The 15,954-nt window shown below is 35.6% G+C and overlaps 1 protein-coding gene across 1 annotated transcript; it reads right to left on the bottom strand.

Annotated features, from left to right (window-relative positions):
* Positions 1-11,301: 11,301 nt before the first annotated feature.
* Positions 11,302-15,127, bottom strand: LOC129269281 (G protein-activated inward rectifier potassium channel 3-like). Its single transcript, XM_054906758.2, has 2 exons — positions 14,618-15,127; positions 11,302-14,380 (listed from the first exon to the last, which is right to left on the bottom strand). The coding sequence occupies exon 2, from the start codon at positions 14,267-14,269 to the stop codon at positions 12,890-12,892; it is 1,380 nt and encodes a 459-aa protein (XP_054762733.2). The 5' UTR covers positions 14,270-14,380; positions 14,618-15,127; the 3' UTR covers positions 11,302-12,889.
* Positions 15,128-15,954: the final 827 nt, after the last annotated feature.

The following is a 15,954-nucleotide window of genomic DNA, read 5'->3' on the forward strand; positions in this document are numbered from 1 at the left end:
TAGGCCTATACGATCATCCCCCTTTCCCCCATATATAACCCCCTCTCTTGATCCCATCTGATCCATTTGTCACCTTTTGACTTGGAACATAATCCCGCTATAGTATTTCTAATATCAGACTTGTTATCTCACTGGGTATGTTCAAGATCAATGAAGTATCATATGGGCTGATGATTGATTACATCATTGGCCTATGGATTCTTTGATCCGAGTGTGGATCTTAATCCAAATTCCTCAACAAGGCTTATTTTCTTCAGCAAGTATACATCTACATTAACCACTCTCCATCCAGGAGTATGAGAACCTGCAATAAATATTTCCTAAATGTTAATGCTGCTTTAATAAAGGTAGTAGAAGTAGTAGGAGCAGCAGCAGGAGTAGAAATAGCAGCAGTAGTACAAGTAAAAGTAGTATTAGTAGGACAAGTAGAAGTGCTCAGCAGCAATAGCAGCAGTCGAAGTATAGTGGTGGTGGTGGTAGTAGTAGTAGGAGTAGTAGTAGGAGGAGTAGTAGTAGTAGTAGTAGTAGTAGTAGTAGTAGTAGTAGTAGTAGTAGTAGTAGTAGTAGTAGAAGTAGAAGTAGTATAGTAGTAGTAGCAGTAGTAGCAGTAGTAGTAGTAGTAGTAGTAGTAGTAGTAGTAGTAGTAGAAGTAGTAGTAGTAGTAGTATAGCAGTAACAGCAGCAGTAGCAGAAGTAGTAGTACCAGCAGAAGTAGTAGACAGCATTATTTTTGCAGTACTAGAGTATATCATATATCAGAGAATAATGACACAGTTTCCAGTTTTTTTCTCTAGTTAATCATAATGTAATCATGTACATCCAAGTAAATCCCTATTACCTACGATATTGAAAACATTGTAAATACTCTTGTGTTCATCAACAATACTCTTTAGTACACTTTGGACTTTAAGACACCATTCTCACTACCTTCCTAAAACTTGTTTACTGGAAACTTTTTTAATGTGTAATGAGAACGGTCGAAGCGGTCTTGGAAGCGATCTTCCAAACTGGTTCATAATAACCACCTCGCATTGTAGTTTTCAAGATCGCTTTGCCTCATTAAACTGGTTTTAGGATAAGTGAGGACACACCCGTTCATCGGGAAGCCATCTTCGCACATTTTGAGCGCGCTACTCCATACACTGTGTGTAGAATGCCTACGCTGCGGTTGCAAATTTTGCGCGAAACTTGTCACCCCACCGAGAGCATTCCCATAGCAACAAGATCGCTTTATGTGAAATGATTTTGAAAACCACTTTCGTGTGATCAAATGGGAATGCTAGCAAAGTGATCTTCCAAACTAGTTTCCTGAACCGGTTTCCAGTAAACTAGTTTTAGAAAGCATAATGAGAACGGGGTCTAACATTATTGATTATTTGCAGTAACCATCTATGCAAAGTTATCTTATCCAAACCACAAGGGATGGTCAGAATATCAATAAATCAAAGGGCATTGGTCAAACCCTTGATAGATGAATGGCGTTATTGATATTTTTAATGGGTCAATGTTATTTTCTTATCAACCTTCAGAAGTAGAGACCTTCACTGTGTTAATATTTGTCAATAGATGTTTCCTCACCAGGCTTCAGCTTGAGAACTAGGCCACTTTGGACAATATTGTATCAAGCTATAACACGGACTATGATTGGATGTATGACATGATACCAACAAAGTTACAATTGATTTACAAGTAAAAACTTTAACTTATTCATGGAGCTACTATGTGGCTAATTCTTGAAACCAGGTTCAAAATAGCAGAGAAAGTTAAAACAAATACACTGAGACCAATAATAACTTGATTTTTTATTGTTAAAGCAAGACATTCAAACTTTATTTTATGTTGAGTACAGACCCATGGCCAGCTTTATTGCTTAAATAGGAAACCATTCAAAGCTTTTTTCTTTTTGTGAACAAGCTTGCTATTTTGAGAATGACAAAATTCTTGCATGCGATCTTAAACACATAGGAGTAATGCGGAAAATTTGTTCACAAATTATTATTACATGTACCTATAAGAAAGAAAGAGAGAGACACACAGTTGATTTTGGATTGATTTCAGAAGGCAATGCCCAATGGTATGAGCTAAGGTATAAAAAAAAAAGACTTGGTGGGAACAAGGGCTGATTCAGATTAAAAAAAAAACTGTTTTGTAAATGAACACATTCACATTCACAAGGGCCCAAGGGCCTATTCAAATTGAAAATATTTATTTTCATATATGGATACATTCACACCCCAGTATGAGCACTCAGACAGTAAATCCAGGTATAGGAAGATGAATCAAGGACCTTTCATGAAACACTCGGATGATTTACAAAAACTATAAAAAAAAACAATGAAAATACAGAGAAATATTCACAAGAGATCTCACAGTAGAAGCACTTATTCATCTTTCAAAAATGTACAAAAGGGAACAAGTATAATTCAGACTGAAAAGGTTGTATCTAAAATTAAGATTAAGAAGTGTGAACCCGGACAAAGGGTAAAAAACTGTGAGGAATACTCACAGGAGATCCCACACTGGGAAAACTGATTCATGCAGATCTAAAAATATATCACTTTTTTTGCGATCAGGTAGCCAGGATGGGCCCAGTCTAGGTTAGCTGAGGAAATAAAGCCTCCACACATTTGTCCAATCAGACGTCATATGTCTCTGACTCAATCGATGTCTCGGGATAAAGTTTATACCTGACTTGGATGCTAGTGGAAATCCTGGATAGCGATAGTAGATAGATATATAATATGCCTATTGGTCTGAATTCTAAGACTGTATTTTATTGACGCAGATCACATACATGTACAATTAGCGTTTTCTCCAAGTATGGATAATGCATAAACATTCTTGCTATTTAAAACATTAAAAAAAAGTTTGTCCGACTTTCAACTTTCAAAATGAACAATGAAACTTCATCATCTCAAAGTCTGACCTAACAAACTACTACCATGGACCTATGAAGAGATGGACGATTAACGCGAGCATTTCTTAGATCCAATGATAGTAACTAATTCATGCAGATCTAAAAATATATCACATAATCACCTGGTTATGTGCATCTTAATAAGATGTTGTGACAATAGCAATTACCATGACTACCAAGACGTATCTGATCACTTAAAGACGGAGCAGTTTCCCCGGTCTTAATTTTGTTGGCTGATACCCTGTTTCAGCATGTGCCTTTCAATCAACATGCTTCATATTTGGAGCAGCAAATTTGAGAAGCAGACAAATTCTGTGATATAAAATATGATATTATTCGATCCGGACATTTCCGGACGCACGTAAGGACCTCAATAACATTGAGATACACGATCTACATGTACACACGTTATGTGCCATGTATATCTGGAATATTATGGAGAATCTTGAGAAAACAGAATTTTAAATGGTTAACAATCAATGACATATTTGCCTCTATATTAAAATATGCAGACATTTTCCCAAATAAAACACATGGTGGAACTAAGATTACCAAAGGTAAACAAGAACTGCACATCGACTTTCCATGATTTAAGTGATTTATTATCAACTGCGCATACAATCTGTGAAATAGAAAGTTCCAATCACGAACTGCTTCAGGCCCTTCTCACTTTAACGATCATAGGACCAAAGTAGACTATTATGAAGAGAATGTTATTCAGATGACAATAACAGTCACCTGTTAGTGAATTCGTTATCTAAGTGAAGAATGTCCATCTCTTCATAGATCCATGGTACTACTGAGTAGGCGGTGCTGCACCAGCCCAAGTTTGCTCAATCTCGAGATTTTAGCCTGATCGGCCCTCTTCGCGATTAATCTCGAGATTCAAGAAACCCCGTCTCCACCATCGCAAGAAGAGCGATTCCTGCTCGAGTGAGGTATCGATGCATTTTTGGTCTGGCGCCGTGCATGAATAATCCCTAGTGAGTCTGCACCCGCCAATTGGCGGGATAATTCGTAAAATAGCACGCTATTTTGCAAATAATACCAAGTTGACTTGGGATTGCAATCGCGAGATTAATCCAGCGAACTAGCGTGATAATTGCATCTCCATTAAAAATAATCTTGAGATTGTTCAGATCGGGATAATTTGCCGGATCAGAAATAGCGCGCTAATTTGAAAACTCGGGATGGTGCAGACGGCCCTAGTGTTGGAATAGGGAAGGAGGGGTGAGGGTGGGGGCAGGTGAGAGGATTCAAAGATATTCCAGGGAAGCATTATTTCCAGGGTGCCTTTCACTAAATGTTCAAAATTTATTACCGGAACCATTTGCTTTATTTTTATCTCTGAGGCTGTATCAAGGAAACAGGTGATTGTTTAATTAAATATATTTGTGACAAAGTGAAATAGAGGGAACGAGCCAGATCAAGAATACCATGATTCACTTGAAAGTTGAACTGCATGAGAGCAACTGTTTCAAATAAGTTACACTTTTCATCCAAATGTTATAGGAATTTAATGGGAATATACATATATCTCCATAAGTAAAATATATCTATACAAAATATGGATTTTACAATGTTAACCTGAATATACTAAAATATAATATCTGCCTGCAAGTCATAAAATATATATTCAGCATCAAAGTTATCTGGATGTACATGCAGTGCAGTATCTTTTGAAATTTTTTTTATATACCCCAGTATATATTTCTTTATTCATTGCAGAAGAGTTCCAAAATGTAACCTGAAATCAATAGCAAGTAATATTATGTAGAACAGGTACCCTTAACTTACATTTGCAAAGGAGCGACTTTTTGCATTTACCATTTTTTTCTAAATAAAGGTTGACATTAGTGTTGATATCATTGTATAAAATGATATACAAATGAAACTGTAAACAAAAATTAACACCTCAAAAATCCCCAATTTAAGGAAAAAATATATGATAAATGCATAATCATGGCTTTATGACTGCAATGAATGAACCCCAGATGCCAATGATGTCAAAATCCTACATGAGTTCGTAAACATATTTGCAAATACCTTTTCAATGAAATTAATTTGAGAATTGATACTAAAATAGTTTATTAAACAATTATAATGTAAATTACTGCAAAGTATTTTGAAATGGATTTCAATATACCATATAGGATTATGACTTCACTGACATCTTGATTCATTATTGCAGTCATGCCTTAATATGGTGCAAATTAAAATTTACATCACTGCAAAGAATACCTTCTGATCATCCAAGCATTCAAACATACCACATATATATGGTATCAAATAATTTGGGAGAATATACTATTTCTGGCCATATAAAATAATTATGTGTTCAAGACATATTTTTTCCTTAAATTGGGGATTTGTGAGGTTTCAAGGTTTTTTTGACTCACAAGGTATATTGCTTAATATCCAGACCAACTTGTTAGTGGAGGAAAAAACAAGGGGTTGGTGCCCACGACAGGGGTGGACCATCCTCCATCGCCATTGTGTATTCAAGGGAAGGGGGAAAAAAGGAGGCACTGCTAAAAATAGACATAGGGGAGTTGATTTCAAATTTGTCATTTCCTGTGCCCTCCAAACCCCAGGGAAGTATTGGATGGGGGGAAGGACGCAGAATTAGGGGGTGCCGATGGAAAAGGGGGCAAAACGGAACTTCTCAGGTTTCAGACCTTTTTGCTAGGATGGTTTGATAGCTTGGTAGACGTGCATGGATGCATGTGATTCTGACATCTAAGTCATTAATGTTTTGGCTTCGCATGGCGACCAAACACAGCACCAACATTTAGACTCAAAACTTCACCTCATTTCATGAGACAACTATGCATTTATGGAAGTGTACATTTAATGTGTATGTTTGTTTTGAAAATTTTCAATACAACTGCACTGATCTCAATCAAGCAATGACTGCTTCAATATCATATCTTGGATATTCTGTCACTACAATTCACATTTAATAGGCCTACTAAATTAAAATGTTCTTATCTAAAAAGAAATATTTAGTTCTGAGCTTTTCACATGATTCTGAATAATCCTGATCCTAAATAAATATGGTTACAAAAAAATTGCATAAACCTGAAATGCTATGATTTTAATCACTCATTGGTGATTTTGACACAAGAGGGTAGCAAACAATTTCAATTTTGTTGGCAAGCTGCAACAGAACATGCTGTGTGATCTGTGTACCAACTGATGATATCTTTACATGATGATATTACACATGACCATGATGATATTACACATGACCATGATATAATGCAAAGGAATACTGCTACGCACTGAGCAGATTGATCTTGTGCATGTATGCTGGAAAAAATATGAAATTTACCACTTGATTTGATTCATTTATTTTTCTTCTAACAAATATAACAAATATATTTTGAAAATAAATCAGGCATATCATTGAACATAAAATCAGTAGCAGAAGATGGATTGCCATTGTAAGCAAAAATGCTTGAAAATATGACAAACTGAAACGTATATAAATTGTATAATCATAATGGATGAATACGAATTATGGAAGTATCAATTAAGTATAAAAAAAAATCAAACAAACCAACACTTGCTATAATAATCAACAAGAAAAACAATGATGATGGTGAAAATGAAAATGAAGATGATGATGGTGGTGGAAAAGGAAACGATTATGACACAGAAAGTTTACCTTGGATATTCCGATAATAACATGACCTTAACTTTAGCTTTAAATGAGTGTAGAGAGCAAAGAGGATTTAGTTGAGTCTGGGAGAGGATTCCAAAGGTCAGGTCAATGATGTCTTATGGATCTCTGGGCAATAAGTACATGTAGTTTTGGATTTAGTAATTGCAAATTAGAAGATTTACAGGTGGGGTAATCATGAATGGTTTTACTTAAAGTATACAAATTTTGAATGATGGTGGTAGCATCTCATTTAGATACTTAAATATGAACAATAAACTTTGTATTGTATTAATGTCAAATTCTGTCAGAGTTTTTAAATGGTAAAATAATGGTCTGGTGTACGTGAGATGAATATTGTGAACCGGTACAAATGGAAAGCACTTTTTTGCAATAAGTAAATCGAATTTATTTTTGTTTTGCTCGTGGTGGCCCATACCAGATTGCTATACATTATATACGGTAAAATCAATGAATTATAAAGCATCGTAAGTGTTTTGCAAGGAATGCATTTCTTTAATTTAGATTCAAGAGTTTGGCAAAAGAGGGCAGCAGAACATTTCAACTCTGATAGCAAGCAGCAGTATGCTGATTCATAACAAAAAAGGGGAAAAGTGTGTGTGTCTAATAATATACATGTACTTGTACATCAATGTAAATTTAAAAAGAAAATGCACACAGGTTCCTTAAGTTCATGTTTTAATGCAAAAATAAATGTCAGGTAAAGATAAACACTGCAGAGCTTCTGGTAATGATGAATTGCATGAATTATGAATTTCCGACCGTATGTTTATTCATCTCAGTACACTTGAAACCTATACACAAACATATGCTTGGTGTTTTCTAGTGCATGCCGTTACGTGGCAAACCATATTAGCAACAGAGTTTATCAATGAAACAATTTTTTAATTTCATTTTTAAGAAATGTGTTTGTCCAAATACAAGAATAATATGAGGACTGACAGTGAAGTTTTTGAAAAGGTTGTAAAGGTAGATAGAGTCAAGAACAAAAATCTTTTCATGAAATAATTCAAAGTCAAATTTGTAAAGAATGCCCTATAGGAATATAAGTGTATACCATCCTCCTACATTTGGTAAATTAATTTACATAGTCAATAGTAGAAAAGTTGATTCTTATTGAATGAGAGTATAGAGGAACATATATATATATATATATATTCCTAATGTATTATCAAAAGTACCCGAACCTTACAGACAAAATGGAAGTCATCATCTAAAATTTATCAAATATTTAGTTCTTTATGCACCCTGCATGTTTTCAATATTTGTATCAATTTACCCATTGTAAATAATAAGTATACAAAATACAAATTACATTGATCATACATGTATATCCTGCTAAAAAAAATTATTCCCTTTTTTCATTTTTTTTTAAATTATACCCAAATTTCAATTTTCTACCTAATGCATCAGCCAGATCAAGAGGTAGTATAAAAAAATATGAAATAAAGAGAATTTTTGTTATAAATTTGATTTACTCTTTAAATAAGACCATGTGCGTGGGTGTTTCGGAATATCATGTAATTGAATAGATTTTTTCCCCACACATGGCCGCCACAGTACTCTTTCCCACATATTGTTTATCTTGCTGTTCCTTTCTATTCAATAATCAATATAAACAAAACACAATTCAAAGCTGTTTCCCTTCTTTGTTTCTTCCACGTCTCATTAGCTCAAAAAGGTCAGCATTTTTTATGGAAAAAAAAATGAACAGCACAAGAGGAATGGTTTGATTGTATACATGTGTTGATGTTGATGATAGGTTGATGGTACTGAATGTAATGTATATTTTTCTTTAAATCATGTTGATTAATAAGGTAGTGTTTTTTTAAAGCCTGATTGCTAAAAAAAGCATGAATGCTTGTAAGCAAGCAACCAGAGGACTGATGGCCTAAGGTACTCTCCGAAGGACCTGGTAATGAGGATTTAAATGCCTTACCAAAGGGCACTAGTGCACCAACTTTGAATTTAAACCAGGTCACAAGAATACAAAACCCCCGCTCAGACGACTAAGCTTTCACACCTACAATGAGGGATGGAAGTAAAGAAGCTACAGTGTATGTATTTTTCAACATGCATAATGACACAATTTACAAATAATTATGAAGACTACAAGAGAGGAGGAAAGAAGAAGGAAAGTAGAGAGAATAATAATAATACATTATAGGATATTTGTACAATGCACATATCGCCCTTGCAATGTGTTCAAGGCACTCCTATATGCTTTTCACACTGCGCATTTTTTTCCCCTTAACCCTGGGAAATAGGTGGGACTAAGGGTGGGGGGGGGGGTCTCCCCACCAAGCTAAGCCCACTTTGGTTTCACGCTACGTTTTAGCAAAGTTGGCCAGCACGGTAAATGGTACGGTACTATCTGGCCCTGCAAAAAAGCCGGTATATTGTGGTGCTAAGAGATGCAGTGTGAAATGAAACCAGGCTAAGGAAAAGTGAGGCTAAGCATTAGCCAATCATAGAAGTTGAAATTGCATGTTTATCACGCGCTGTGTGGCAAAATCATCAATATTCATGAGCTGTGTGATACATTGTAGTCCAAGGTTAAGGCGTTAACCCCGGCTAAGCAAATAGTATTGGGTTAAGAAAGACAGTGTGAAAAAAAACCCAGAGAGTATTAGTATGGGGAAGGACATGCAGTGTGAAAAGCATACAATAGAAGGATTAGAGGAAGAAGGAATATATCTAGAAGAGAAGCAAGGGGGGCCTCTCAACATTTTTCCTACAATGTACCCTAACAATAGTAAACTCCAACGAACAATTCCAGTTATCGCAATTTTGTGTACTTGTTTTTTGCTTGATATCTTCAAAATGAATAATTCTTTCTCACGAGTGGTGATTTAAAGGGAATTGCATCTTATTCAACAGAGTTCTCTTTTTACACTTTTTTTGGTGTCACACCTCTGTCAGAATAGTCAATTCCCCCCCACCCCCGGAAAAAAAAATGGTAGAATTAATGAATGCAAAGAATAAAGAAATAAAAAAAGGGGAAGTTTGTTTTCAAGATATATTCTCTTGACTCTTCTCAAGCAAGAAATAATTTGACTCTATATTGGATCCACATAAAAGGTTTGAAAGTATGAAAGCTAATTGAGCCTTCAGCCAAGGGTGAGATGCAAATGCAGGTTTTGCTCTGCCCAGATCATATTCATTCATATCTAAAGGTGAACCAATTACTTTCCTGAAATGTAATTATTGATCAGAAATAATAACTTTCAATTAGCTAAATCAAGCACAGGGTGTGACAATTGATTTCAAATAGGTCATCACCGGAAGCCTTGTTGATCAGAAAAAAATACATTTTAAATATACAACCTTTATTCTATCGAAAACATATCTTTGTTCATGCTTTTTGAGCCATGAATATAAATTCACAATCACATCCACCAACAAGAATATTCTCTCTCCAACCTTCCCAACACAATGTTTATTCCATTGTCTCTATATCTTTCTCTCATATTATACAGTCACTTTTTCTCTCTCTTCTCCCCTGATCACCCCCAGTCTCTTCCCAAGCTACCTGATTATTTTTAATTTCTTTATTTGCCATGCAGCTATTAATAGTCTTTCAATTAGTAGACATACATCAATGAAGTACAATGTATCAGCTGGCATGCCACATTATAGACCCAAGTTCATTTGGTATTTCAGGGGGCCCAGTCATTTAGACGAGCACACTTACTATATTTGCTCTAGCAAACGCTTTAATTACGCTTTGTCTCTAGCCTTATTCATCTGACGAATCCTTTTATTAAATTCTTTTACTGATTGCTAATTGGTACAAGGTGCCACTAGTACGTTTTTTTAAAACCCATGACAGATCCTTTTAAGAATCGCAGCAGAATATTGCTATAATGTAGGACTTCATTGAAGGAAAATATCTAATAGAAAAAGAAAAATTTATGATAATTATGTTGTTTTGATCTTCCCCACCATTTTTTATTTTCTAATTTTATAAATTACACAAAAATATTCTGAGTGCGATATGAGAATTTATTAAAGCTATTAATGTATCCTTACTTGTAATTCATGAATTTTAATATATAAAATGTAAGTAGTATATCTTGATTGTTATTGTATTTTTTGTAAAGCACATCGATATATGACCCCCATTATTAAATAATGATTTATCATATCATATAACTTATTTAATGCAAACAGCGCAGTCTAGGTATATTCAGTGCTAGCCCAACAAAAATAATACTTATTAAGTATTTAATTTCACTATAAATAATAAAAAGGGTAGTTTTACAACTTTTCTTCTAATTTGACAGATGTGTGAATGGTTAAAAAATAATCACACAATAAAATGCAGTCTGCACCATCAATTATTGTCATATATACAGTATAAGCTTGAAAGGGACAGAAAATGTGCACAGAACATCAAATAATTTTATGTTTTACACTTTGTGGTGTAAAATTTTCAAGCCATATCCATTATCCAACATGGGCTTATGTATATGTGTTTTGGGGAAAAAAAAGAAGAAAAAAAATGATTCCACCTTTGTCATTTCAAAGAGCTGCAATCATATAATCAGCTTTTGGTTTCATAAGAGAAACAATCATTTGATATGCAACATAATTTATGTTTTTCCTGTTTTCTTTTAAAACTATAATTTATAGATATCATCTTCTGTACATAGTGAAGACTTGCAACATCACTTGCTTTATAATTATCTCCTTTTTTGGTGCAGTTGTACATGTATCAATGCTGATATACCCTACTACATACAGTATATGAAGAAAATATCTTTTTTAATTGACCTAACATTTGATCCACGTATAGTGGACACAATTATAAAACATCACATGTTCTAAAAGATAATTGATTCCACCTTTGTCATTTCAAAGAGTTGCAATCATATAATCAGCTTTTGGTTTCATAAGAGAAACAATCATTTGATATGCAACATGATTTATGTTTTTCCTGTTTTCTTTTAAAACTATAATTTATAGATATCATCTTCTGTACATAGTGAAGACTTGCAACATCACTTGCTTTATAATTATCTCCTTTTTTGGTGCAGTTGTACATGTATCAATGCTGATATACCCTACTACATACAGTATATGAAGAAAATATCTTTTTTAATTGACCTAACATTTGAACACCGTATAGTGGACACAATTATAAAACATCACATGTTCTAAAAGATAATTGGAAACAAATGAAGATCATTTACTTCATATTGCCCTCTAATATCTATAGAAAGCTCAGTCAACCCAGGACCTCCTAAGCTACTCTCAGTGATTTCTATTTTCAGTTCAAAGGATTTAATCCAGAAAATTCTCATCAATCAAAATCAATGTCAATAACAAATTATCCTGAAATTGATGACAAACTTGCTTTTGACCAATCAAAATACACCATTTTAGTAGCTGATAACAATAGGTTGTCACTTGCAGATTTTAGGTTTCATGGAAATGGCGCTGGTGCTGGGATCGTGTGACTACTTATTACAAGAATTCATCACTGCATCAAAGACTAAGACTACTAATTAAATTGTAGACACTATTAACTCTACACCTTATTACCTCACCCAAATCTTTTCTGAGGCAATTAAAGCCTAGATGAATTTAGCTGTGACTAAGCCAATCAGCTCTTAATGTACTATTAATTCCTTTTCAATGCAGATCATGGTCATACATATACTTGTATCAATTTACAGTATAGGCCATCTTTCAAGATACTTGAGTTTATTGTTTATTTCATGAAACTAATTTGTGATTCTAAACCCTTATCTATACAGGAGAAATAAAAGTGATTAATATACGGGTATTTAATAAATTTACTTCTTTTACGACTTATTTGGGCTCCTATCCTAACAGGAAAAACATTGTTGAAGATCAAGGGGATATTTTAACATATTTTTTTCTATTTTTTTTAGTTAAAATGTAATATAGATATTCATGATTGTAATTCTGCTTATCAACACTTTCATAATTTGATTTAAAAAATGACAATGAAATAACTGGTTCATAATAAATTTGACACTGGGAAATGAAGGTTCAAAATGATCCATTCATTCAAATTAAAAGAAATTGAATTTTAACGATGGATTAAATATGGATCAATTTTTTTACCCCTTCTTAAATCTTAGTAAGTTTTTGTGGAGTTTCTTCCTACAAATTCATCTCATGCTTCTTGTAGAAATCATCAGAAGAGAAAAATCAATTACCATTTTAAATGTTGAATAAGCATTGATGACATGGAATGTGTTTTATTCTTACCTGTTTTTTTCAAATATTCCTTTTTATAAAGTTCCTCTGTCTAGTCACAGCCTTGACTCAAACTCAATCTGTCTTGATCTTCTGAAAGAAGACTGCTTCTTGACCGGCGTACTGGTCGTAGCGCTGCAGGTACTTTCCTTCCGCTCTGCCCAAATTGGTCCATCACCATTTGGGTTCTGCCGCCTCACCTCTTCATAGTATTCCTTTGGACTTAGATGGGTAAAGGCAGGCACCTCAGTCAGATGATGGAAGCGTTCAAAGTCAATGAAATGCATTCCATCGTTATCAAAGATGATGTTCTCAAAATCATACCCCCACATGATTTCATCTGGGAGGTAGGAAGTCCTTGCTTGAGTGGTGGTCCCTGTGGACTCTACAATACCCTCAAGGATGGCAACAATCTCAAACTCAGCTCCAGGAAGACTGTCTCTTGATATCTCATAGAGGGGACTTTTACTGTCGATGACATGGCATATGGTGAGTGGCCACACCAGAAAGATGCGGTCAAGGCCAAACTCATGGCCGATGTTCACATCAAAGATTTTGTACGGAAAACATGCTCCTTCCTGTGTGACATGGTGTTTGATCAGCTGCAACCTGATATGACCCTCAACGATCTGGCTTTTCTGCCGTAGGTCACCTATCCTGAAAATAAGACATATTCTTCCATCTTGCTTGGTGATGCAGGCAGTCTTGCTGAAGAGCAGGGTACTTGCTCTCATCTTTGGTCGAGAGAATTTGGCAATGAAGGCACCGATGATGAATGCCTCCAGGAAGTTGGCAAGCAGGACTTGGACAACAAGGAACACGATGGCCTCCGGACACTGCTCCGTTGGGCAACGGAACCCAAAACCTATCGTCGTTTGCGCCTCAATGCTGTAGAGCAACGCTGAATTCCAGTTGTAGAAGTTACGGAAGCAAGGTGACCATTCTGAGTTGTCTAGCTGATCAAAGTCTCCTCTACCCCAGGCGATGGCATAATATATTCCAGCAAACACCAACCAACTGATGAGAAATCCCAGACATACCATGATGATGTTCCATCTCCATGGCATATCCACTGAAGTTGTGAACATATCCTTGAAGAATTGAAGCCGCCAGTGCTTTGCCTTGCTCTCAAACTCAACATTGCAGCGACCATTCTTCTCCACAAGTCTCCGTCTCTTCGGAATGTGGTGTCTCATTGAGACCTCTGTTGTGGATGAAGCATATGACTTCATGGACTCTGCTGCAAGGTTGTTGAAGTTGCCTACAACATGGTTGCCTGCAATATGATTAGACACAACATGGTTCTGACCCTGGAGAACAAGGGTCTTGGAGTCATTGTGGTTGCCATAATCACTTGCAAAGCTGGTATTGGCCGAGTCAGCCATGTTAACTGCCTCCCCATACGAGGGCTTTTGTCCGTTAGGTCTTGTACCCATTGGACACCCAAATCAATATTCTCCTTTGTCCTTTTAAATTTGAAATCCTCCGTGTATGATTCAACAACTCTACAACACTATTGAGTAACAGGTCCAGATTGGCTTGCAGGCCTGGAAAGAGAATAAAACAGAAAATAAAATGCATCACACAAATATTAAAGACGTTTTTCCATTATATCTACATGCATTTTGCAAAACTAAACTTTTTAAAGTATTGATCCACATAACTGACGTAAAGCGGAGTGACCACCAAACAAGCTATTCACCCATCCCATCACATGTTTAAGGAAAACCACAACTCTTTTTACATTAACAGGTATTAGTACAAATTGAAATTTAGATACTCACAGTTTATCACATCAAAGCTATGTATTCACATAATATATTCCACTGAATAAGAAATCCACAGATGGCTTGAATTACCACGATTTGTGTCAGAAATATCAACAAATGCAGAGTAGTAGCAGGTAATTGAGAAGTCCAGCTTTGAACATTTGTGTGTGGGGGAGAGAGTTTTACAATTGATGGGACGCAACCACTATAACGAGGATCCAAAGAAAGCTTCATCGCCTCAACGGGATAAGCTGCCCAACAGCAGCCTTTTGAAGCAGCTCCTTCTCAACCCCACTAAGAAGATTTCTGTGAGGCTTAACTGTCTCTAAATGGCAATTCTCAAGGAGATCACGTGACAGCATCTTCAAATCTTTGAATTCCTAAGAATTTTTTTCAATTAATTGAAATAATTACCATCGCAATATAATCATCCTGTACACCCCTCCTTTACAAGTGGACTATTACCCAACTGTTTGATCATAATGATTTTTCTATCTGCTGGTTTTGTCTTCCCCCATTCACCGCAAGCCGACAGTCTTGGGCCGGGAGCTCATTTGCATAACAAATGCATATTGATCGGGATGAGCCAAGGACCAAATTAAAAAGGAAGGGGGAAGGGAAGGGGCACTGTTTGGCCTTCCTTGTCATTTTTCTGGTAGATGCTGTGGTGGATGTGGGTGTCTCCTAGACCCTTTGAAGACCATGTTCTCACTCTGCTTAGGTTGTTTGTTTACAATAGTATAGACTGTGGCAATGACATTGCCAATTGGGAATACTATACTTACCTGTATATAAACATAGTCAAAAAATTAAAATAGTGTGTAGGTGTTCTGATGAGCAAAGAGGTACAAGGACAAGCAGGAAGAGGGAGAGAGAGAGATGGTAGAAGAAGAGGGAGAAAATAGAATAAGAAAAATCAGATGGGAAATAAAGAACAGTATACAGACTAAGATATATTTTTTGTTTAGATTCTAAGGAATTATTTTATCAGCATTTTAAAACAAGACAGGGAAGATGAACTTGAACATTTAAAAAAATGGAGAGAGAGAGAATGAGAGGGGGTATAGCTTTTTGCCGGCAGAGAAATGCTCTGTTAAGATGGTTAGGTGGAATTTAATTCAAATTAGATTTTCGTTTTCTGAAATACAGTGAAAGGGGGGGGGGGTAGAGATAACAAGGCTGGGGGAAAGGTAAAGGGGATAATCAGACAAAGGTTGAGGTGAAAACAACCTGAGATTTCTTTTATTTGTTGTAAGGATTCCATATTGCCAAGATGCAATTATGTTTGAAGAAAATCCCCAAACAACCCACAGGGCCAGTGGATGAGGAATTATCCACTCTGTTCCCTTCTT

This window comes from Lytechinus pictus, chromosome 10, assembly GCF_037042905.1.
Source record: "Lytechinus pictus isolate F3 Inbred chromosome 10, Lp3.0, whole genome shotgun sequence".
In the NCBI taxonomy this organism is placed as follows: Eukaryota; Metazoa; Echinodermata; class Echinoidea; order Temnopleuroida; family Toxopneustidae; genus Lytechinus; species Lytechinus pictus.